Here is a 25870-nt window from a genome sequence, read left to right on the forward strand (position 1 = left end):
GGCTCCTCCCAGGAAGTCCAGATTTTCTTCAATCTTACAACACATTTTCCAATACAGCTCAAAAGAAACTCAGCAAATCCATTCACATCCTTTAAAAACCTGTGGTCAAACACAAGCCAGAAAGATGGTTTATCCAACGTCATTATGGTCTTTAATTTATTTTAACAACAGAGCCCTCTTTTTCTTCTTCCCACTTCTCAGCATCCTTCACACTCCATTGCCTTGATGATGATACAAAGGGCAATAATTGTAGCACAGTGTCCACAGGGTGGAAGCCAAGCCAAGCCAATTGATCTCATCCCCAACCTCAATTCCAAGGAGGCCTTTAAAGGAGAAAGCACTCATTTGATATTTGAAAGATCACAGCAATCAGAGGCACTGAGAGCCAATAGGAAACTCAAGAGGAGCAGAATTAATCATAGGGTACCAGAATATATTACCATGATCCAGCTGGAACTTTAAGAAGGAATAGAAGCCTCCATATAATCACCGTAGCATGGTTTCTTCCCTTCGCTTCTTGCAGAGTTGGCCTATTTTGATCAGCAAAGGAAGGGAATCAAACTATAAAGTGCTACTCCCAGGTTCTTAATGGTAAGGACAAAGATAGCATACCCTGTCCCATATATAAATCAGCAATATATGCTTGGTCAGTAGCTCTAAGGACCAGTCATAAGAACATTCCATTTATTTCTATAGTAGGGATGAGGATACTATAGTTTTTCAGGTGTAGCTGTCCTATACTATAACTAATCATCAACATCTTTCAGCATTGGACATCAGTCACACCTGCTAGGCTACAAGTTCCCATCTTTGATCTAGCCCATAACCAATGAAAACCATCCAGATTTCTCTGAGGAGGTCACTAGTAGAAGGACCATTCCAATGGCAATAACAGCAATAAAGCAATAACTATCTGAAATAACATTTTCAGTGTTATACAACCATTGTAACAAATATTATACTTTCTATAATCTACAGAATTCTATAAGCAACTTCATATCTGATGAAGGGAAGGGAAAAACATTCCAAGAAGTTCAGATATAAAATGAATCAATCTGCCAATCTAGACCCTGACCAGAGAGCAACAGAGAGCAGGAAATTCAATCTTTGGCAAGCAATCAAGAGTAGGAAAGTGTTCCCCGGGTAAGATTTTAAAAGGGAAGGATCCAGCTGCATTTGCAAACTCCCAATCCGAAGACGGGTTGGAGACTTAGAAGAACACCAAGAGAGAAATCTGAAGGGAATCAGACACGGCTGTTGTATGAGCTTCACTGGTTATCAATTTGCTTCTGCGTCCAATGCAAGGCTTTGGTTATCACCTTTAAAGCCTTTCACGGCATGGAACCAGGTTACCTGGAGAACCATCTCGCCCAATGAGAGTGACCTGCCCCACTCGCCCTGGCAGAAGGGGCATGCTGCCAACCCCACCCGTCAAGGAATTTCAGCTCTGAGTAGAGCCTTTTCTGACACAGCCCCCACTTTTTGGAACATCTTGCTGCTGGAAGTGATGTCTGCTCCTATCTGTTTGACCTTTGGAAAAGTGTTGAGATCCAACTCTGCTGATTGACTCAGAGCTCTGATGAGGGTACTTGGAAGTGCTGTTGGACTAATAGAAAAGAACTATTCTTGCCTTTTGTATTGGTCTTTTGTTTTGTTTTGTGTTATTGTACTATTCACTAAGTCTGTATTACTATTAATCTTCTCATCGTTCCTATCACCCATCTCCTCCCACTTATGACTGTATGATTGTAACTTTGTTGCTTGCATCCTTACAATTTGTATTGATATTGTTTCCTAGTATGATATGATTGCTTATTTGTACCCTATGACTATCATTGTATTGTACCTTATGATTCTTGACGAATGTATCTTTTCTTTTATGTACACTGAGAGCATAGGCACCAAAGACAAATTCCTTGGGTGTCCAATCACACTTGGCCAATAAAGAATTCTATTCTATTCTATTTTGTTTTGTGCTTACTATTAATATGTAAATATTTATAATTTTAATTGTAAACTGCCTGGAGTTGTTTGGTAGAGTGAGACAGGCAGTATATAAATTTAATAGATAAATCAAATGTTTGCCTCCTCTGCTCACTGGATAAGGCACATCTTGAAAAGGACTCTGGCCAAAAAAAAAACCAAGGAATAGCGGTTAAATTAGAGCCACCGACGATCATTAATGCATGAATGAAATCACAGCAGACTTCCTAATTAAAATCTCCACCATCCGGTACATCTGGAGAGGGGTTGTGACCCGAACCTTATTCAAAACAACTGCCGCCTTTGGCATCCAGCATCCCGCCCTGGGCCTGGATGCCAGCACATGCTAAGCTACAGTTGTCGCCCTGTTTCTTCTCCTTCTTTTCTCTTCTCTTCTCTCTTCTATCTCTCCAGCAAGGTCAGTTACCTCCTGACGGGAGGTCCAGCATCATGAAATCTCTCCAAACATAACATCCCAGCAGTCTCGGCTTGGGTTGTTTGTAGCCTTTCCAATTTATTTTCCTTCAAACAGACGAGAAGGCAGTTCCCATCATTCCCAGCCAATGGCTAAAAGATGAAAGGAACGGTCGTTCCAACCCCCTGAAAGGTACTAAAACTAAGAGCTTCTAAAGATACTAAACTATCTTCTATTTTAGATATAAACGTTTATGTGAGAAAGGAGATGCATTTCATTCTTAACGAGCTTAGAAATATTATTCACAGAGCAAGACATTGGGTGTATATGCACATACACACACATACATACACACACAAACAGACACATGCACCTCTTGGCAAATATTGAGGTTCTCCTGTAAATATTTGTACTACTGTAAAAATATCAGCAGATCATGAACTTTTGAAGACTGGATGAACACGGCAGCCACTGCTGTTAATGTCACATAATATTGGCGAACTAAAGTAATGTTGTAAAATTATTCTTTTTTTACATGTGTGTTATTAAAAGTTTCACACAAAACATAAAAAGTAATGCAACTAGAAAAGGAGAAAAGGAAAACAAGGGAAGAAAGAGAACAAAAAGGAAATAGAAGCATTTACAAAGTTACAAAACCTTATTCTATGGTTACAAAGAAAAGAAAAAGATCACTTTTTCTTATTATCCTTTTTTTTTCTAATCACAAAAAAAATATCCACAAAACAAGTGACCAAATTTTGATCACGGAATCATAAGGATCATAGAGATGCAAGTGTTTAAGTGTGAGGACTGATTGTGTCACTTTTTTTTCGTGCCGTTGTAACTTCAAATAGTCACTAAACTGATAGTTGTAAATCAAGGATTACCCATACTTCAAAGCAACAATCTTTTTCCATCCTCTTTATGAATGTTGTCCTCAGATACCGTTTCCCTGAAAATAAGCCCTCCCCTGAAAATAAGACCTCCCCGAAAATATTGCACACAGCAGCAGCCAGGAGGTGACCAGGCTCACCGCCTCCTGAACCTCAAAAAAATAAAATCTCCCTGAAAATAGGGCCAAGTGCTTATTTTTGGGGTCAAAAGAAATAAACCCTGTCTTATTTTTGGGAAAACATGGTATTTACAAGGCTGCTTTATCTACCTCTTAGATTATCTTTCTCCGAACTAAATGTACCCACTTCCTTCACACTTTTCACTGGACATTTGATCTACAATATCCTTCCCATCTTCCTTCCTTCACTGCATAAACTTTCAGAATGCAAAATAAATATGCACATCCATTAAAAAAACTACAGTTGATGTTTAATTAACAGCCAAGGGCAATAAGCCTTTCTTTTGCCAAGAACAGTGTTAATGAATTTAAGTTTTTATTAGTAAAGAAACTGGGTAGGGTGGGCTGGAAAAATGTGTTTCTAGATCCCCATGAAAGTTTTAGGATCACAGACAATTGGAAAATGGATCACTATAGCCAGCCTCACCGTTTCCAACTCACCACTTCTTCCAAGTGCTGAATCCAGATTGAAATGAGCTTTCTGATCTCCATTTATTATATTAGCTAGATAAACTCTGGCTAGCTATGCCAGCTCTTGGAGTAGAAATAGCGGGTTGTTTACTTTAGCATATCCGTCAGCTCTTGGAGCATTTTGATGTTGGCTGGTTTCTTTGTTGCCTCCTGGTAATGGGTTTTTTTAAAAATTTCATTTCCTGCTTGGTCTGTGGAAGCACACGGGAACGTAACACATAGCTGTCTCGAGCTGCTGTCACACCGATGCTTTGCACACTGCTACAAAGAGCTGTGTCGAATGGCTGGAGGCCAAGCCTAGAGTTTCTTTTTAAAAATGCAAGCAATCACATGAGGCAGTCACACTTGTTCATAGGACAGGACATCTGATTCTAAAAAGGGAATTTGGCGTTTGTCATTCCAGGATAAGATGCAGCTGTTGTTAGGAGGGGCAGACAGGTGCTCCATTCATGTTCCGAGTTACCTTCTGGAAGCCAAACCAAAGCACAACACAGACCTACTTATTGAATCTATATTCTCCATCCCCTCCCTGGATTTTTTTTTTTTTTTCCTTTGAAGAATGTTTGCTTCTCATCCAAAAAGCTTCGCCAACTCTTGGATGAGAAGCAAAACGTCTTCAAAGGAAAATCCAGAAAGTCCAGTTGCCTCTTGAAAAAGCACCTTTGGGACGTCCAGATTGTGAGTTTTTCTATTGATGAGCTTAGCTAAAAGAAAAACTGAAACAAGAATTCATCTACTTAGAAAAATGTTGGGGTGGGTTCTAAAAATGCATATACTTTATTTTCATTAGGACTCGATCACGTTGTACAGATGGTGGGGACATCACTAATTGCAACTTCTTATGGAAGCTGAGCTGAAGAGGACCAACTTGGGTTTTTTTTTCCATCCTAAATTCCTGACCTACAATTATTTCCTTCTCCTCATCCAACTAGACCACCATTCAAGTTGTCAGAAGTTGTGGTCAAAAAAAGCCAAGAGAGAAGCACAATATTGTGATCAAAGCTCCAGCTATTTTTTTTTTACATGCAGCAGATAAAATCAATAGCATCCCAGCTGCCACATTGTTTTTTGATATCCTGGGCCACCCTTGACCACTAGAGATCACTACAGTCTTATCTCCCGCGGGTTGTTTGCCCCTTATCACAATTCCTATCAACCTCAGAAGTACTTATTGGCATTGTCAGCTCTGTTCCTCTCTCTTCCTAACATCTTTAGGGTAGTGTCTAGGTAGCCCTCCCATTACGACCCACAATGGAGCAAAATTTTCTATTGCTAAGCGAGACATTTGTTAAGGGATTTTTGTCCCATTTTACAACCTTCCTTGCCAAAGCTGTTAAGTGAATCACTGCAGCCGTTAAGTTAGTAATGGTTGTTAAATGAATCTGGCTTGTTTATTGGCTTTGCTTGTTAAAAGGTTTCAAAGGGGGAATCACGCAACCCCAGACACTGCAACCATCATAAATATGAACCAGTTGCCAAGAATCTGAGTTTTGATCAGGTGCAATGTTGTAAGTGTGAAAAATGGCCATAAGTCACTTTTTTCAACGCCTTTATAACTTTGAATGGTCACTAAATGAACCGTTGTAAGTCGAGCATTACCTGCACTGTGTGTTTCTTCTACAACATGTATAGAAGCAGAACAGAAAGAGGAGGAAGATCACATCCTCAACCATCCTAACCTGCTTAAGACAAGGAGCACTGCAGGGTTCAAATGCATGCAAGTTGGATGCAGATTTCACAAGCAGAAATGTATAGGAATGTATGGATGGCACAGTTTGTATAAAACTTCAAATGAAGTTTGAAGTTTTACACAAACTGTGGGGGAGGGGGAATGAAGCCAGTTTCAAATCTCCTGCCATCTAAGCATTGGGTTACAATGTTTATTGCACAAACAGAGCTGCAATTGCACAATGAGGCTGATCAACAATTCCATTGTGACTAATCTCCACTGGAAAGAAGAATCCACCTGACTGACAACTCCAATGCCCTATTTGTGACATTATCACCTTGCCTCTTTCTGAGACATAATTTCTCACCTCTGATGGATCATCCCTAACACCTAGACATGAAAGTCATGGATTGATGACCAACTTATCCAGTAACAGGTGCAGAACAGCGAGGTATGAAATTCAAAAGGTGGCTACAAAGTCACCCCTACATAAAAAATGTTCATGATATAAAAAAATCAAACTACGGGAGGGAAAATATCTCCCTGTCTTGGGGACTTCAAACTTGCTAGGATTAGTTATAATCCAGAAGAAGTTTCAGCACATTAATGACAGCAGATGGTTCATTTTATTCTAAATCACAAAAGAAGAGGAAGGAGGTTTTTCCACAGAGCCCCATCTGTTTACTCCAGACAGCCAGGAAGCAGAAGAGCAAGAAGGACATTCAAAATAACAATCATTAGAGTCATCATACTGTTTTGAACATGTTGCATAGACATTTCTGGTAAGGGGAGCTTTTTCACCATTGTTTCCTATCCTCCGTTTGAGAAGGGCAGTACTTTACCTCTAGAAAATGTATTGCATGCGACAAGGGTATTCTTCGATTTTCTGCCTCCCAAGAGAGGCTTGAGAAGAAGATGCAATCCTGAACACAAGATAGACTTGACAAAAAGACACACAACCCTGAATCCTTTGCAGCATCCTTGTCCGACAAAGTCAACAATTGTGAGCTGGTTTACAAGTCAGAAACACGCTGATAGTTACACCAGTGGCAGGTCAGGATGGAAGTAGGAGCGTTGCAATCCCAAATATTTTATGAACGTCAAAATGCCTGCCGCAGACATGACCCAATAGGCTGAAAGATTATGGGATTGATTTATCCCGTTGTTTTCATTGGTTGGATTAATGCATAAATCCATACCCAGCCTACACAAACCACCAACATAAGCCCAATTGCGCCTTCATTAATAAAACCTGCTTTACTTGTGGCTTGTTGACTGCTGAGTCACAATAACCTGAGTAACGCACCACTAATCCATAACCACAGTTTACAAACTCAATATCAAACAAATCACATTAATGAGTGACCCAATAGGCATCTTTACGTCTGTAATATTCCTGAAGTTTTCTGAGCATTTATTTGTTTAAAGATTATGTCAGGCCAAGGAAAGGCACGTATGTCAGAGAGGAAACGTCACGGAGAAAATCTCAGAACAACTACTACTTCGACTGCGGCCTTCCTACCTAGAAACTCACAAGAAAGACAGCAACCAAAGACAGAAAATCTCTGTAGCTATTAATCTAGGGAAACTGGATAAATTAATTATCTGTAGCATGGCATAATGTTTCAGTTTAGGAAATGCAAGATGGAAGCAGAGTTGCCAGAGACCACAGCCTGTGCGGAAATGGACAGACTAACGCTAAAAATAAAAAGATAAAGGAGATACAGAATACTATGCAATGTGGGGTTCTATCAATGGTTAGAAGCACGAGGCAGCAGTTGGAATGCGAAAGAATCAGGTTAGGTGGACATGAAAGAAATATCATGCAGGCATTAGAATGATAGATAAGTTGACATTCTAGAATATGATGGTCAAAAATAACTCTACAACGCTAGCATTGTTTAAAATAGTATACTATTTTATAATAGTTTTTACCCTTATTTCATGGCAAGTGGAATGCCAGGACAATTAGATGTATTCAATATATTTATATGTAAACAATAAAAAATATTTTTTTTAAAAAAGCAGAAAATCCTCTACCTTTCCAGACCCAAAAAAGAAAAAAGAATCAGGAGGAGAATCGCCAACATGGAAAACAGACCATTCCCAGCAGGAATATGTTTGGGTTCCCTTGCACCCCCCCCCCTTTTCCCAAGCTAGTCCTTCTCTTTAATAAGAGTCTCAGTATTAATGGGTGAAAAACAACCATCTTATTATGTGCTCTCATGAAAAGGCCTTCCCCCTTGTTCCATAAAGAAGCCATAACATCAATGGTACCATTTCACTCCATCACGAGAACTGTGAATGCATTGAATAGGGAGCCACAGCTCTCAATGCGGGCTATCAGGGAGTCCTTGACTTACAACAGTTCATTTAGTGGCCATTCGAAGTTACAATGGCACTGGGGAAAATGACCATTTTTTAAATACTTAACAACCGTTGAAGCATCTCCAATGGTCGCATGATCAAAATCCAGACGCTTGTCAACTGGCTCATATTTACGACGGTCGCAGTGTCCCGGGGTCGGGGGTACCCTTTGGTGACCTTCTGACAAGCGAAGTCAGTGGGGAAGCCACTTAACAACCGTGCTACTATCTTAACAAGGGCGGTGATTTGATTAACAACTGTGGCCAGAAAGGTCGTAAAAATGGGGCAAAACTCACTTCAAACAAACATCTCACTTAGCAACATAAATTTGGGCTCAATTCCGGTTGTAAGTTGAGGACTACCTGTAGTTGCTTGAATTGTTTTGAAGACTTATCTGGCTGCTGGCAAGGATGAAAATAGCCCATGTAGGCATTTAAGGGATATACGCAAGATCTCTAGCAACCCAGCTCCATCTCAAGAACTTCGGTTGGCCTGCAGACATGATGATCCACTTAAGCACATTTCTTCTTCTGAAGAGAAAAGAGGCACCAAGGCACCTTGTTGTATCTGCCCAGCTTCCACTATTAGCTAGCAAGACAAGGAAAGAGAAGCTTAAGAGGACCATTAAATTCTCACTGAACTGGATCCCACCTAAACAACAGCAACATGGGTCCTCAGAAGCCTCCCTGGAAAAAATCAGGGAAGGAGGGGGCAATATAATAATATTTTATCAGAGGTTTCCAGGCTATTCAATTTATCTGTTATGCCCCAGTCTCAGGAGAAGAATGGCTCTCATTAAAATCCTTTGCCCAACATCTCCATTCCCCTTAAATCTCACAAAGGAAAAAAATGGTATCTGCAAATAATTTTTGCACAAATTTATCTGTCTGGCATTTTATCCTCTGCCCCCAAGACTTGATCTGTTGTTTGGGCAACCACTAAAAGTGAAAGCAGACCAGGATAAAGTAGTAAGGGAACAACAAGGCTTCCCAAAACACAGCAATCAAAGGGATTTCGGTTAAGGATTCTCTTTCCAGTGAAAGCCTCAAAAGGGTCATTGCAAACTCACCAAATTTTTTTTAACTGGTGTACCACAGAAATACCAGTCAAGTTTGGCCAAATGCCCCGGCTGGAGTAAAACTTTTTTTAAAAAAAATTGTAGTATTTGAGCAGAGGAGAAAAAGAAAGAAAGAAGAGAAGGCTTCAGACCCATAACCGATTTGCTTCCTAAGAATTGGATTACAAACCATCTACATTTTGGATAGGAATCAGGCAGGTGAAGCCCCCAGTTCTTTAAGAGATCTTGCCTGCCTCGTACCTTTTGTTGACAGCCGAAGACAAAAGACCCTCCTTTTTCAGCATTTTTTTTGTCTTTTTCTGCAGCTTGTTGGCAAAAAAAAAAACTTTAAAAGCGGTTTGGAGAAAGGAAACCATTTATTCCAGGCAGGAAAAATATATACAGGAAACGGCATAAATCCATCCTTTTGAGACAGATCAACCCGTTTCCTATGCACGGGAACCGCTATTAGTAAACATCAGCGGTTAGGTAAAGTCGCTGTAGGAAAGACTCCCGGTTTCTTTGGGGAGACTTCAAAGATACCCCCCCTTCCAAGGGAAAGTGGGATTTCACAACAGAAGCTCACCACGCGCGTCCTCGTCTTGCATTTCCCACTCTCTTTCCCTCGTGCCTAAACACAAAGTGGGGTCAGTAACACAACAACGTGCCCCCCCCCCTCCTCCAGCACTCAGACAAGGCTCCTGAGATTCATAAGGAAGTAATAGTGAAGGAGAATCAGCGAAGGGAAGAATCAACGGAGGAAAGCTTTGGGAGTGATTGCAGAGTAGGAAAGAAAAGGTGGGACCTCTTCTCTCACTGCCCCCCATCCTCATCCAGGCACTATAGAACCAAGCTCAAAGGCCCTTTAGTTCCAGGTTAACTAAAGAAGGGAGGAAGGGAGGGAGTGTAGAACCCTCTGGGAACAAAGTCCAAATCCCAGCCGTTTGGCTTGGCTTGGGCAAGTATTTTTAGTGGCTCTGTTATTACACACACACACAGAGAGAGAGAGAGAGAGAGAGAGGCTTACTTTGGGAGTAAGTCTTTTTAAAACCCCATAAGGAGACCTTTCCTAAAGGCGTGGAAGAGCCACTAACTGGCCTGCCAGAGGTGGGGAGAAGGCAAGGCAGGATCCATTCGCACAGACCGCGTCGCTCCTCAGCAAGGGACCGCGGAGCCTTGCGAAACATTCGCCGCGCGATCCCGAGAGTAGCCGACAGAGGTGGGAAGGGGAAGGGGGGATTGGGCAGGAGACGCTCTCTACGACGCTACCTAGGCAGGTATACTCAGGAGTAAAGGAGGTTTATGCCTCTCGGGGCTTGCAGCGGCCTACGGACACCCGCGCAAGAGAGGAGGGGGAGAGAGAGAGAAAGGGAGAGAGAAAGGGAAAGAGGGAGGGAGAGCGCGGAGAAAGGAAAAGAGAGAAAGGAAGCGAGCGAGGGAGAAAGGGAGAGAAAGATAGAGAGAAAGGAAGAGAGAGCGAGGAGGAGAAAGAAAGAGAGGGAGAGAGGGAGAGAGGGAAAGGGAGGCAGGGAGAGAAAGGGAGAGAATGTGGTGAAAGGGAGAGAGAAAGGAAGAGAGAGAGCGAAGAAGGGAGAGAGAAAGGGAGATAAAAGAGAAAAGAAGAGAGAAAGGACTTTCCCAACTATTATTTTATTTTTACAACTGCTGCAAAAACGGGGGGGGGATACAGTAATGCTGCCCCCCGTCCCCCCAGCGCTTCAAAGGAAAGCAAACCGGGGCATTTCCAACATAATAAACACGCCGATTTCAAACTCCGTCTCTCTTCCTCGGCCGGAGCCCGAGCTGCTGGCTCGGGTCCTACGTAAACCCTTCGAAGTTCGCGGGAAGAAGAGAGGCGAGGCGAGCAGCGGGATAAACAAGTTGTGTGAAGAACGGGGAGAGGGGGGGGAAACAACCAACCCCCCCCCAAAAAAAAAACACAAACACGCTGCTCAGACACCGCAACCGCCAAGCCGGAGTCGCCGAGCGCGGACGGGGGAAGAAGGGAGTTTGGCGAGAAAGGGATAGAAGAGAGAGAGAGAGATACAGAAACGAACCCATAGACCCCGGAGCCGGGCAAAGTGAGCGAGTCGCTCCGGGAACTGACTGACCTGTCGGCGTTTCGGTCTCCAAGGAGCAGATCTGGAAGGTGAGCACGAAGATCAAAGCGCGGGTGCCGGGCATCTTGCATCGGGACAAGCCTGGACCCACCACCACCACCACCTCCCGTCCCCCCACCCAAAAAAGTTATCCTTTCCCCTCCGCGAGCCTTGTCCTCGCCTCTTTTCGTCGCTCTTCTGGCCGCGGCGGGGCGAGAGCTGCCTTTTGGCTTCACAGACGCGGCGGAAAGTTCCCCCGACAAACCATGGATTCCACGCAGCCGAAACAGCCAAAGCCCGATTGGAACCGAAAAGCTTCGGCTCAGAGAGAGAGAAAGGGGGGGGGGAGCACGAACGAACGCGAGCCACCGAAGTGACGTCAGGGCTTCTTCCAGCGAAGGGAAAGCGAAACGGGGAGCTTGCGGGGGGGGGGGGGGTGGGAGTTGGAACGGTTGCTCGGAGCGGGAGAAAGCGGCCCGGTTTGGAAAGGCAAGGCTGCCTCCTGCTGGCGGAAGACGGGAGCGGCGGGCGGAGCGAGCGAGGCTTTGCGGTTCCCACGATCGGCAAGGAGTGTAAAAACGCGCGCGCTGAGCCGGGCTTGACGCCGGGAAGTCCGGACGCAAATGGGCTCGACTCGCTTAGAGACCCGCAAATGGGTTTGGCGTGTTGGGAGGCGAACGGTGGTTCATTAACCATTAAGTAGACTAAGCACGGGCTTAGGGCGCCAGGTCCAAAGGGCGCATCACAAAGTTCAGAAAGAGGGGGGGGACCCCAATGAAGACTTGTATGTACAAAGGAGGGGACACCAAGATTTCTCAGCGCTTAGGGCACTAGGGAGCCTTAATCCGCCACTGGAGGAGAAAGTTGGAGGAGCAAGCAAGCAAAGCAAAGCAAAATTGGGGGGACACACAGTAGAGTTCCCCCCCCAAAAAAAATTTGGGATGGCAGCGTCTGCCATGGGAATCAAACCTCAGCGGGATTTAGATGTGCGTGGATCGCACCATGGTGACCACCATCTTGACTTTTTTAACTCCATGCCCCCTGAAAAGTATTGAACCATGCATGTTATATGAGGCGTCTATTTACAGCTATTTGCTGTAGCAAGCGGGCAGGACTGTTTGCGTCAAAGCTAAGGGTGAGGGAGGGGGATCCAACTCCATCCAAAGCTTCTTTGATTTAGACTTTTCATGGATTTCCTGCCAGGAAAGACGTGAAGCTTCTTTCAACGGAGATGCCAAAGACAGTGAAAGAAGAGAGCCTGGGATTGTTTATCTCTCTTGCAGCCCTTGTGGTCCCTCTCAGATGAAGCAACCTGACTGCCACCTTCTGAGCCTTGAGCAAACTGATCTAAAACTGCAGTCCTTTCCAAAATCCCCTGTCTATTTCTGTATGTATCTATTCGCCAGATGCACGCCTAGAAGGTGTTCTGAGTATGTACCAGATTTATAGCCTGGTGTCAGTGCTTGGTTGGTCTGGACTGAACTCAAGCTAAGCAGGGTCAGGTCTGGTCTTTATTTGGGTGGGAGATCACAAAGACACGAGGTTGCGAGTGAGATTGGGAAATGGGAGGGGGACACCGTCCCAGAGGTGATAGCACACAAACCACTTCTGTGCCATTGCCAAGAAACGAAATGAAAGTGACTGTGTGGTCGCCAAAGTCAAGAGAACCAGCTGGGTGGAATAGTGGACCAGAAACTGGACTAGAAACCAGGAGCGTGTGAGTTCCAGTCCCACCATAGATATGAAAGCTGGCTGGGTGGCTTTGGGCCAGTCCCTCTCTCTCAGCCAAATCCATCTTGCGGAACTGGAGTGTTAGGTTAGTTGCTCGGAATTGTATAAGAAAGGCAGAATATAGATATAATGAGTAAGAAATAGGCCCATGATGGCAAACCAGTTGTAAGTGTGAGGACCAGTCCAGAGTGACATTTTTCAATGACTTGATTCAATACCTGTGACTGTGAGAAGGATCTCGGAGTTCTAGTGGACAGTCATTTAAATATGAGCCAGTAGTGTGGTGCAGCCACCAAAAAAGCCGATGCAATCCTAGGACGCATGAATAGAGGGATAGAATCAAGATCACATGAAGTGTTAATACCACTTTATAATGCCTCGCTAAGGCCACACTTGGAAATACTGCATCCAGTTTTGGTCGCCACAATGTAGAAAAGATGTGGAGACTTTGGAAGAAGTGCAGAGAAGCGCAGCACAGATAATTAGGGGATCAGAAGCGAAAAATATATGAAAAGTGGTTACAGGAATTGCATATGTCTAATCTAGTGAAAAGAAGGATTAGGGGTGACATGATAGCAGTGTTCCAATATTTGAAGGGCTGCCACAAGGAAGAGGCGATCCATCTGTTTTCCAAAGCACCAGAAGGCAGACAAGAAGCAATGGATGAAGCTAACCAAGAAGAGAAGCAACCTAGAACTAAGGAGAATTTTTTGACAGTGAGAACAATAAACCAGTGGAATGACTTGCCTTTAGAAGTTATAGGTGCTTCATCATCGGAGGCTTTTAAAAAGAGACTGGACAGCCATTTGTCTGAAATTGTATAGGGTCTCCTGCTTGAGCATGGAGTTGGACTACAAAACCTCCAAGGTCCCTTCCAACTGTGCTATTCTGTTATTCAGTGCCTTTGTGTCTTTGTATAACCACTAAACAAATCGCTGTAAATTGAGGAATACCTATACTTCATACCAGTGAAATGAAGATAAAATTTCAAAACACATGTTCCATGTTACAGCAAAGAAACAAACATTCAACAGGGGAAAGTTTGACTTCCCAGATGGCCAAACTTTTTAAAAATTATGTAGAAGGAAATCTCTCTGCATGTACTGTACTTTAAAAAGAAATAAGGAAAGGGGGGGGAATTATATTTGTTGCTGGAAATTGTGCACAGATGGAAACCACAATTCTTTCCTTTGATTGCAAGGAGACCAAGAAGGATGTGAGATTCTCTCCATTCTTTTGGCACAATCATTATTCCAACAACTTCTGTTAACCAGGATATTGCAGAAAGAAAGAAAAGGAGCCACAGGAAAAGAGTTCAGGAAAAACCCGTAAACTTGGTTTCCCCACCCCTCGCACATATGTGTTACTCGTTCCTGAATCTAGGGGGCGGTGCTCATCTCCGTTTCTAAGCTGAAGAGCCAGCACTGTCCAAAGACATCTCCGTGGTCACGTAACCAGCATGACTAAATGCTGTATTTTCTTACTTGCATTTTTACATGCTTTCGAACTGCTAGGCTGGCAGAAGTTGGGGCAAGTAACTGAAGCTCACTCCATTACGCGGCAATAGGGATTCGAACTGCCAAACTGCCGACCTTCTGATCGACAAGCTCAGCATCTTAGCCCCTGAGCCATCGCATCTTTATACCCGTAAACCTATTATAATCATTGACCGTCTGTGAAATAAAGCACATGGTGAAACAGCAAGTCAAACCCACAGGGAAAACCCATTAAATATATAACTGGCATGGAAAAGTTTTGGCAAACAGCAAAACAACCCTTAGCCACGTTCTGAGAAATAAATCACGTAGATTGGAGAGTAACAACCATAAATAAAATGGATGGTCTGGAAAACTGGCTAGGTGAAGAGTTACTGGCTGAACCCAAGCATGTTTCTAATGGAGTTAGACAACAAAACAAGGGTGCATGTTTCGGAGAGTCCTTCGCTGCAGGAGTAAGCTCTTTGTCCAATTGGGATATCCCATAATTTCCCCTTGAGCACAGCAGCGGGGAGGTCATTCAATCTTCCCAGGGCTGTTCTGAATTTGGGAATGGGAATCATTAAGTATTTGGCTTATATAGCTGGCTTGGGAAAAGATAAATGACTGCCCAAGAAAAATATCTTGAGGTACGCCAGCCAAGTCAGATGGAGCTTCCAGATTTTGGCATGATGTTTAAGGGCTGCCTCGGTACATTCGGATCAGGGAAGGAAAAACCAACAGGATTCTCTGCCAGTTTGTGAGCAACAGAGCGCCAGAAAAGTCTATCGTGCCTCGAGGGTGATGTTAGAGGAAACCACATTGTCTTTCCCAGAAGAAGCAACTCTGCGGAAACCGATTCCAGCGTTGAATTAAAAAGTGGCCTGTGTTAAGTTGTGGCTAAGGGAGGGGTGAGAAGGAAACGTTGCAATTAAATGGTTTCTTCTACAGAACGAGTCTCCAAACTTGGGAACTTGAAGACTTGTGGACTTCGACTCTCAGAATTCCCAAGCCAGAATAATCCAAAATGGCTGGGGAATTCTGGGAGTTGAAGTCCACAAGTATTAAAGTTGCCAAGTTTGGAGACTCGTTCTGTAGAAGAAACCATTTAATTGCAACGTTCTGACCTGGGCTTCCCAACAGCATGAAGCAAACTCCTTGCCCCGACAAAAAACCCTTTTATTAATTTACTGTGAATTCTGCTCATTCACATCCACCAAAGTCTTTCTGAAACAGCATGGGGTCCATCATTGAACCCTAAATACTTAATCAGGCTACTTGTCTTTGTCTAATTCTAAAACCTAAAAATAAAAACTCTGCTTATGCACTTTCACTAACGAACAAGAACAAGGAACATATTATTTTGATGAAACGCAGGAAACGCTTTTGCAAGTAGGAGAGAACTTAACACCATATCTTAGTCATAGGCACAGCTCATGCCAAGGCAAAGTTCCATCTTGTAAACAAGCTATAGGTTAACCATATTTTTAGTAATATATCTGGGTGCATTCTGACATTTTCCTTTTTCTGCATGAGTAACCAAGCTTCACTTCTCTTTAGCTTTACTTTACTTCCCTCTGTGGTTTGGAACTCATGTATTGTAATTTTCCTTAAATATTGTAATTTTACCCGAAATAACTTTGTGCTGATTTAGGTGAGAAGATGACCTGTCTTAGTGCACGCCTATATGACGTCTGTATGATTTGTAATAACCATTTCAAAAGGTATAAACCTCTGTCAAAATGTACCTAAAATCAGATCCGTAGGTGCAAATCTACTGGTCTCTGGAGCATCAATAACCCTTTTCTTTTCTGGACAAAGGCAATTGTCTCCTATTCTTACGTAAGTAGAAAGGCAGACCCTGTTTTTGCCATTACATTTCTTGGCGAGCCAGGCAGGAGACGATAGGGTCTTTGGGGACCTCTGGGACCCCTAACCCGGGGGGCTGGGGGCTCATCGGGTCAGGAACCTCTCTGGCGCCAAACGGACCTTTTGTTCCGAGGGAATTTCCCGACAGCGAGGAGAACCCAGCCTCGGCGGTTAGCAGTCTCAAGAGCCTTGGAAAACCAGAGGAGAAAGGAGGAACGAGACTGGCCAGCACCGGAGGAGGAAAGCCACAGAAAACAGGCAAGTAATTGTGGGCTTTCTATTTAAGACCCGGTTTTTCTTTTTAAATCGGAGAGTGAGGTCTGATCCACCTTGCTAGGTATAAAGGTTTTGGGAATTGGACTGTCCAGAATATATGTATGTATTAAAAGGTTAAAGTGTTAAGAATTGTGTTATCAGTATTTGGAAAATTATGGGTGGAGGAAGTAGTAGTCAGACTCCTCTGGATTCTATGTTAAAGCATTTTTAAAGAGGATTTATGAGTCAGGATTATGGAATGTGTGGAGTAAACATGAGCTTAGGAGGTTTTGTGAATTAGAATGGCCCAGATATGACATTGGGTGGCCTGAAATATGGTACCTTGATCCTCACTTAGTTTTAAAAGTCCATAGGTTGGTGTTGATCCTAAGATAGGGAGCTTAGCTCAGGCTCCATATATAGATGTTTGGAAGAAATGGTTAATCAACCCCCAGCTTGGTTAACGAAATGTAAACAACAATGTATTCTTATGGCTGTCAGAGTTACAGACCCCAAAAGTCCTAAGCAGAGACCACCAGTCTGGCTAGTGCACCAGAAGAATTGCCACAACCCCCTCCATATGTTGCACCTAGAGGGGTCAATTTGCCAGTCACACCGCAATCCTTGTCCCTGACTTATACCAGAAGAACTACACCCAGCACGGGGGGGTCCACAAGCCAGTTACCTATTAAGGAATTGAGCAGGATTAGATGCTCGTACTTACTAGCATGGAACAGATAAGATATAAAGGAGAGAAAGACAGAAAAAAGCTCCTATAAGTTCCCCCGACACCATGGGACCAGAGTTTTGGGAAAAAGAAGGAGGAAGAGATGGACCAATTGTTGGGAGCTGTGGGTGGAGAAGTGGAACCAGTGTCAGCCAGAACCAGAGCAAAGACAGAGACTGTTTTTACAGCACCTCTCAGACGAGTGACAAATTCTTAGTAAACCCAGATGACCCCTCCCAAGTTTCAACAGGTCGTTATTTCAGCATGTTCCTTTTACCCACCTCTTATTTGCTTAATTGGAAAATGCACTATGGGCCTTATAGTGCTAAACCAAATGAAGTGGCAGTAATTGGTAAAAACTATTGTGGATACTCATCATCCAACTTGGCTAGATTGCAACAACTTATGGCAACACTTTTCAATGCTGAAGAAAGGGAGAAATCAGGAATGCAGTGTCTAATATTTTAAAACCAGATGTCCCAGCACGTACCACCTTAGCAGACTTTATTGAACAGCGTTTCCCCTCAAAAGATCCTAACTGGAGTCCTTATGATTCGCATCAATTGAACTTGTTGCTCAATTATCAACAGTGATCATAAAAGCTGTGCGCATGGCAGGAAAGCCTGCAACAACATGTCGAAGCCAAGTTTAATAACCCAGGAAGCTACTGAAAGTCCAGAGGCTTTTTATTCTAGGCTGGTTGAAGCATATCAGATGTATACACCTATCGACCCCACCCTTCCTGAAAATGCTCGCATGCTAGCAATGGCTTTTATTTCACAATCAGCTCCAGACATAAGGCATAAGCTTCAAAAGTTGGAAGGAGCGTTGGGGAAAACCCCTTAGTGAACTCATGGAAGTTGCCAGGAAGACATTTGTCAACAGGGATTTGTTGGAGGAGAGGAAAAAAGATAAGCAGATGAAGAAAAAAGCAGAATTGCTAGCCACCGCTTTAATGACTGTGCCGGGGGGACATAGAGGAAGTAGGGAGAGAACTATAGTCCCCTCATTAGGTCAAAATCAGTGTGCCATTTGTCACAGGTATGGGCACTGGAAAAGAGATTGTCCCAGAAGAGAAGGAATTGAGAGAAGGGAGATTGAACAGCCAAGAGTAACTAGAAATCCTACCCCTTTGCCAAGAAATTTCTCTCTTAGCCGACCCAACACCTTCAGGGGACGTGGAACAATCAGGAAGCCCATTAACAGCCTGCGAAAGGGAGAGGCAAAGAGATTTTCCCCCGACACTCCTTTGATTGGATTGGCAGAAGCTGAGGAGTGGGATTGACGGGGCAGTGTAGGTTCAATTAGCCTCCCCGAACCTATGGTCTGTCTGAATGTGGGGGGCAAAGAAGTTTCTTTCCTTGTAGATACAGGAGCAACCCGTTCAGTATTAACTCAACCTTTGGGACATATTTCTTCTCAATCTATCAACATTCAAGGGGCAACAGGAAAACCACAAACCCAGCCACTTTTAGAGCCTCTATTATGCACGGCGGGAGGAAAAATGTTGACTCACCAGTTCGTATATTTGCCCAGCTGCCCGCTTCCACTTATGGGTAGAGATTTGCTTTGCAAACTTCGAGCACAGATATTTTTTGATGACAAGGGATCCGTAGGAGTAAAATATGGAAATGTGAACTTAGAAGTTCCTCGGGAAGAGGCTTGGAGAATCATGGTGGTGCAGGAAGTCTCAGGAGACAAATGGAGGGAGTTCCGGGTTCCTGAGCTGTGGGCGGAAGATAACCCCCCTGGTTTTGCTGCTCACCACACCCCTGTCATTGTTGAGGAACTACCAATGAGTCGTCCTGTATGCATCCGCCAGAGGGGGTACCCAAGAGAAATTGTGCAGGCTATTCAGGAAGTCATACAACTGTATCTGACTTATAAGATTCTGGTGCCCACTGATTCACCATGGAATTCACCGATTCTACCTATACCAAAAGGGGGAGGAAAATATAGATTGGCTCAGGATCTTCGTAGGGTTAATAGTTCAACAGTCACAATTTATCCTACGTTGCCAAATCCTTATGTGTTGCTTGGACTGATTCCACCAGAAGCTAAATGGTTTTCAGTTATTGATTTAAAAGATGCTTTCTTTCTATACCCATTCATAAAAAGAGTCAGCACTTGTTTGCCTTTGAATGGGAAAATCCGACAACAGGAAGGAAACAACAATATACTTGGACACGCCTCCCACAGGGGTTTAAAAATTCGCCAACGCACTTCAGCGCAGCGTTAGCGACGGACTTGGAAATTCTAGATTTGCCCGCTCCTGATGTTGTGTTACAATATGTGGATGATCTTTTGGTGACAGGACAAACAGAAGAGGTTTGTCATACCAATACTGCATCCCTTCTACTTCTGTTACAAGAAAAAGGCTATAAAGCTTCTAGGGCCAAAGCACAATTGGTCCAGTTGAATGTTAGGTATTTGGGATATGATATCCAGCAAGGGCAAAGAACTTTGGGACATGAAAGAAAGGAAGCCATTTGTCAATTACCAGCCCCAAGAAATAGGAAGGAATTAAGAGGCTTTTTAGGGGCAGCGGGATTTTGCCGCATTTGGATTCCTAACTTCGCCTTGTTAGCAAAGCCACTTTATGAAGCTACAAAAGGAAATGAAAAGGAACCTTTGCGATGGGAAAAAGAGGAACAGAAAAGTTTTTTAAACTTGAAACATGCTTTGACTCAAGCCCCGAGTCTGGGACTGCCTAATTTAGATAAACCTTTTCATTTATTTGTGGACACTAAACAGAATATGGCTGTGGGGGTGTTAACTCAGAAGATGGGAACGTGGTATCGACCAGTTGCATATTTGTCAAAACAATTGGATCAGGTAGCAAAAGGGTGGCCCTCTTGTCTTAAGGCTGTAGCAGGCACAGCTTTACTTACTCAGGAAGCGAATAAACTTACTTTTGGACAGCAGTTGAATATCTACACCCCACATGCTCTTCGGGCTGTTCTGGATCAGAAAGGCCATTTATGGCTTACCAATCCACGTATGTTGAAGTATCAGGGGCTTATTACCCATAACCCCCTCATAAAACTTGTTCAGTCATATGCTTTGAATCCTGCCACTCTATTACCTGAACCAGACTCTGAGATCTCTCATGATTGTCTGCAAACTATTGAAGAAACCTATGCAAGTCGTCCAGATTTGAAGGATGAACCCTTTTCCGACCCAGATGCAACTCTTTTTACTGATGGAACCAGTTTTATCCATGAAGGTGTAAGAAAAGCAGCTTATGCAATAGTTACTCTTGAGGATGTATGGGAAGCTAAGCCCTTGCCTGCAGGAACTAGTGCTCAGTTGGCAGAATTGCATGCACTCACTAGGGCATTGGAATTAGCAAAAGGCCTACGTGTCAACATTTACACAGATTCAAAGTATGCCTTTCTTACAGTTCAAGTGCATGGAGCTTTGTACAAAGAAAGAGGTCTTATCACAGCAGGAGGAAAAGACATTAAATATGGACCCCAAATTTTGCGTCTATTGGACAGTGTGTGGTTCCCCAAACAAGTTGCCATTATGCATGTACGAGGTCATCAGAAGGGGATTTCAACAGCTGAAAGAGGAAACCACAAGGCTGACCAGGTGGCAAGAGCAGCAGCTTTGGATCCATTCTCCCTGCAAGCTAACTGTCTTACTTTGTGGATCCCGAACCAGAAAGATGAACCCCCCTCATATAGCCACTCAGAAGTCCAGCAGGCTGAAGCTATAGGGGCAACACTGGTGAATGGGTGGTGGACTCTGCCGGACAATAGGGTGTTTGTACCTCAGCAGTTAGCATGGGAGGTTGTTTCTTCCTTGCATAGGCATTTACATCTAGGGAAGACAGTTTTGAGAAAGGCTTTGACAAGGGAAGTCTATATTGACAATTTGTCTAGTCTAGCAGCTGCTGTTTGTTCTCGATGTCAGGTGTGTGCTGCTAATAACCCACGTCAGGGCCCGAGTCTTCCCCCTGGGCACCAACCTAGGGGGGCTTATCCTTTTGATTATTTAATGATTGACTTTACAGACATGCCAAAAGTGGGATCGTACACTGCTATGTTAGTTGTTGTTTGTACATACACGGGGTGGCCTGAATGTGTTCCCACTAGAACGAAAAAAGCTTTGGAGGTAACCCGAACTCTATTAAATGTAGTTATTCCACGATATGGGTTGCCCTCACGTATCTCTTCAGATAATGGGCCTGAGTTCATTCATGCAGCCACTCAGAAGGTTGCCCAGGTATTAGGGATTACCTGGAAGTTACACTGTTCTTTCCATGCCCAATCGGCGGGCGTCGTTGAAAGGGCCAATAGAACTATAAAGAATAAATTGGCTAAAATTTGTCAAGAAACTCATCTCAAATGGCCAGATGCCCTCAGCATGGCATTGCTAGCCGTGAGGTGCGCACCCACAGGGGAGTTGGGTATCTCACCATATGAGTTAATGTATGGAAGGGTTCCTAATTTGGTTAGTCCACAGGTATTGCCTACTACTCAAGTGGCAGACACAGTGAAAATCAGACAGTTGCAAGCTTTGAATACTGTTGTCCATCAATTACAAAATATGTGCTGTCATGTCGTCCTCATGTGATTGTAACTCCAGTACATAATTTCCACCCAGGACAGGAGGTCTGGGTAAAGGACTGGAAAAAGGTGCCTTTGGAACCCAGATGGTGTGGACCATATACTGTTGTTATTTGTTCTCCCCTTGCTGTTAAGGTAGCTGAAATTAAGCCTTGGATCCATTGGACACGCCTGAAATTGGCTGCATCCTCGTGTGAGACTGTTTCCAAGGACTCTGTCCAGCCTCTACACCCTGCCAAAGGAGAAGAAGGAAGGAGGACGCCACCTCGCCTGCTGATTCACGGGAGGCAATCGCTCTACGGCCAGGTGGTGAAGACCCCTCTGCAGGTGTCGCTCCAGGTGCCGCCGACACCCATCGCACAGGCAACGCATCGGTCTACCGTGGAACCTTCGTCCCCGTCCAACAAGGAGAACCAACCATGGAAACCAACCGCCGTCTACGCCAGACTGCATGCATTAGGAATGGTCTGATCCCAGCGATCCTAGTCGTGATTTTTCTCTTAGCTATTTCTGTTCTTCTTAACTTTCTCTATTTCTATGCTGCCATGAAAAATGCTGCCATGAAAAATAAGATTGCTCCAGGGGCTCCACCAGTGCAGATATGGGAGGTTTCCCCTGATTATGTAGACCCATCTCCTACAGGGGGGAATGAGATTAGTGGGAGTACCTCGCAGCCACCATATGTGAGGGAGGAGAGCACCCAACAAACACCAGGTGTCAGGGCCCTCACGGTGAAAAATGACTCCCCTGTAAAGGTAACTTCTGAACCACTGCTAGAGAAAATGGGACCAGGACCTTTTCCTCTTTGTAAGCATTGTTTCTATAAAGTCCCGAGTACACAGGGACTGGGTTTTGCCTATGTAAAACGCTGGATAGTGGATTGTTATCCAGAGGAAGGGTTATCCCCCTGTTCCGAGGGATCCGGGAACTATTGGCAATGTAGGTTGGATCCTAATGTTACTTGGGCACCAAGTGAATACTATAATTCAACCATAATGTGCCATACTTTGAGGCCTATTCAGAGACCATACCCAGAGCCCTATCCAGAAAGGACAAGGACTCGGGGTAAGCGGACATCCCTTGATTTTAGTTTGGACATGAAATATGACATAACGAATGATCAGCTTCCGATCATGGTGAGGATATATTGTAAAATCATAGGGAATGTGAGACATGTGTGGTTGTTGCAATGGTGGTCAGGTGAAGAGAATTTGTCAAGTATGGAACCTCAGGTACTGAGCAAGACTCGGCACATGGGCGTAATACGTAACTATGATGAGAAATCTAGTTACTTGAAGGTCTGGATTACTCATTCTAATTACTCAGAATCATACCAGTGCCGAGCTGTAACAATTGGTGAGATTGTAAGCCGAACGGCAACAGTCTCATTGACTGCAGAAGGAAAAGGGATGGTGGTTCTGGAACCGCTCTTGCAACCAGGTAGGAACCTCCATCCTACACTCGTTCTTCCAAAAGATGGGAAGGGATCTGTAACCCCTGCCCCATTGGAATGCACTGAATGCCTAGTAGGAACAAGAGGAAATACTTTGAAGTTCAAAATGGGAAAACCTAAATCCTGTCAGAACTTCAATCTTCCCAATTGCACTTTTGGAAGGAAGCAACCCCGTCTTTATATGAATCAATTGATCCCATTCGTCAGAAAAGAGAGGTGAACACAGCTTTCTCTAACTTTCCTTGCAAGGAACTTACTGAATATGAGAAATCAGATACATGGAGTTCAGAGAGAATTGTATGCACATATGGAAGAGCCACATGGGCTGAAGATGGGTCTTGGGGATACCGCACCCCGATTTACATGATAAACAGGATCATGAGGTTACAGGCAGTGTTGGACCTGGCTGGGGAGAGAATTGACAAATCCTTGAATATTCTCTCCACTGCCACGGACAAACTTCGTACTGCAGTATACCAAAATCGATTGGCTCTCGATTACCTCCTCGCAAGAGAAGGGGGAGTATGTGGGAAGTTCAACTTATCAAATTGTTGTCTTCAAATTGATGAAACTGGGAGTGTTATTAAACAGCTGACTACGGAAATGAGACAGCTCACTCATTTCCCAGGGCAAGAATGGAAAGGATTGAATCTCGCCTCATATTTTAGTTCTTGGTTGTCAAAATTGCCCGGATGGCAAGCTATCATTACTTTTATTGGCCTGATTGCAGCCGGATGCATAATCATCCCCTGCATTATGCCTCTTTTTGTTCGTGCTATCAGCAGTACTTTATCTCTCATGGTGGAAAAACGGGCTACTGCCAAGGTCCTAACGCTGATGGGACACACAGGAGAGGAACATGAATATGTGGGGCTCATAGGCAATAGGGAGCCTGATACTTATGAAACTCCACAATAATCTTAGGATTGGGTGAAGTTTCAACAGGGGGGAATGAAACAGCATGGGGTCCATCATTGAACCCCTAAATACTTAATCAGGCTACTTGTCTTTGTCTAATTCTAAAACCTAAAAATTAAAAACTCTGCTTATGCACTTTCACCTAACGAACAAGAACAAGGAACATATTATTTTGATTGAAACGCAGGAAACGCTTTTCGCAAGTAGGAGAGAACTTAACCACAATATCTTAGTCATAGGCACAGCTCATGCCAAGGCAAAGTTCATCTTGTAAACAAGCTATAGGTTAACCATATTTTTAGTAATATATCTGGGTGGCATTCTGACATTTTCCTTTTTCTGCATGAGTAACCAAGATTCACTTCTCTTTTAGCTTTACTTTACTTCCCTATTGTGGTTTGGAAATCATGTATTGTAATTTTCCTTAAATATTTGTAATTTTACCCGAAATAACTTTGTGCTGATTTAGGTGAGAAGATGACCTGTATTAGTGCACGCCTATATGACGTCTGTATGATTTGTAATAACCATTTCAAAGGTATAAAACCTCTGTCAAAATGTACCTAAAATCAGATCAGTTAGGTGCAAATCTACTGGTCTCTTGGATGCATCCAATAAACCTTTCTTTTCTGGACAAAGGCAATTGTCTCCTATTCTTACGTAAGTAGAAAGGCAGACCCTGTTTTTGCCATTACATTTCAAGGGAGGATTTACAGTCACAGACCTTATCTGGCTTGGAGAGCTGCCAGCCCGATACCTGCAAAACTTGGCAAGGAGGAGAGTCACAAACCAATTAAGTGAACTAATTGTCTCCTGCAAACTCCACTCCCCTTTCACTCCTCTTTTATTTCCTCTGGGAGGGGCCATTCATCATCCACCCGTGGCCTTATTCCCAAGTCGACCCCTGTTCTTTAGCTGCTCCCTTCATCTGGCAACTCTGCGCATGTGCACACTGGGAACAGGCTCCAGCTGTTCATCTGCCTTACTAAGGTCTGACTCTGAAGGCAGCTGATAACTGTCAGACGACCCTGGCCCCCTCTCTGCCTCCGACACAGAGCCCCCCATCAGAGCCTTCCCCAGACTCCAGGACTGGCCCATGTTCCTCCCCAACCTCCTCACTGTCCAAATCTTCTGCCAGCTCCACTGGCTGCTGGCAGGCCACAACACTCAAATCCCACAATTCCCAAGCCAGGATAACCCATAATGGCTGGAGAATTCAGGGAGTTGAAGTCCACAAGTAGTAAAGTTGTCAAGTTTGGGTGCCTCTATTCAGCAACATTCCAGAATGGTTCCAAACGTATAAATATTATAAGAAGAAGCTTCAAAGAGACTGAGGGAAGAGAACCTGAATTAAAATTGGCCGGGTAGGCAAAATTATACAATCCAAACCAAACTATGATTCACTTTCATCCTCTTAATAAACTACTAAGTTCCTTTTACCATTCGTATAGGAAGAACCCTTCCCATACGGTTTGGCTTCTGTCCATTTCATCACAGCAATTTCCATTGTTTTTTTGGTGTGGCTATTTATTGACATAGCAGGGAGGCAATGGAGAACAGCATGATTAATTTGCTTGGTTATTTTTTTTTCCCTACCCCACACTGATCACATGATATAGAGATCTTAACTTCCCCAACATCTTCCTGCTTGATCAAAGCTAACAAGGAGCTGTTCCAAAACACACCTGTGGAAAGCATGTATCGCATGAAGCCATGGTACGTCTAGGCATGATTG

The 25870-nt window shown here is 43.8% G+C and overlaps 2 protein-coding genes across 2 annotated transcripts in view; one reads left to right on the forward strand and one right to left on the reverse strand.

Annotated features, from left to right (window-relative positions):
- The window catches only part of PTPRU (protein tyrosine phosphatase receptor type U), a 423380-nt gene extending 411844 nt beyond the window's left edge, over positions 1-11536 (reverse strand). The window contains 1 exon segment of the mRNA XM_032228173.1: positions 11146-11536. Within this exon segment, the coding sequence (XP_032084064.1) occupies positions 11146-11218 (73 nt within the window). The 5' untranslated portion in view covers positions 11219-11536.
- Positions 11537-19290: 7754 nt separating this feature from the next.
- LOC116515616 lies at positions 19291-21771 on the forward strand (the record flags this gene model as incomplete). The annotated part of the gene is made up of 1 exon (XM_032227742.1): positions 19291-21771. A coding segment is annotated over one exon (2481 nt), but the record flags the coding sequence as incomplete, so codon positions are not given.
- Positions 21772-25870: the final 4099 nt, after the last annotated feature.

This window comes from Thamnophis elegans, chromosome 12 (assembly GCF_009769535.1).
Source record: "Thamnophis elegans isolate rThaEle1 chromosome 12, rThaEle1.pri, whole genome shotgun sequence".
Classification (NCBI taxonomy): Eukaryota; Metazoa; Chordata; class Lepidosauria; order Squamata; family Colubridae; genus Thamnophis; species Thamnophis elegans.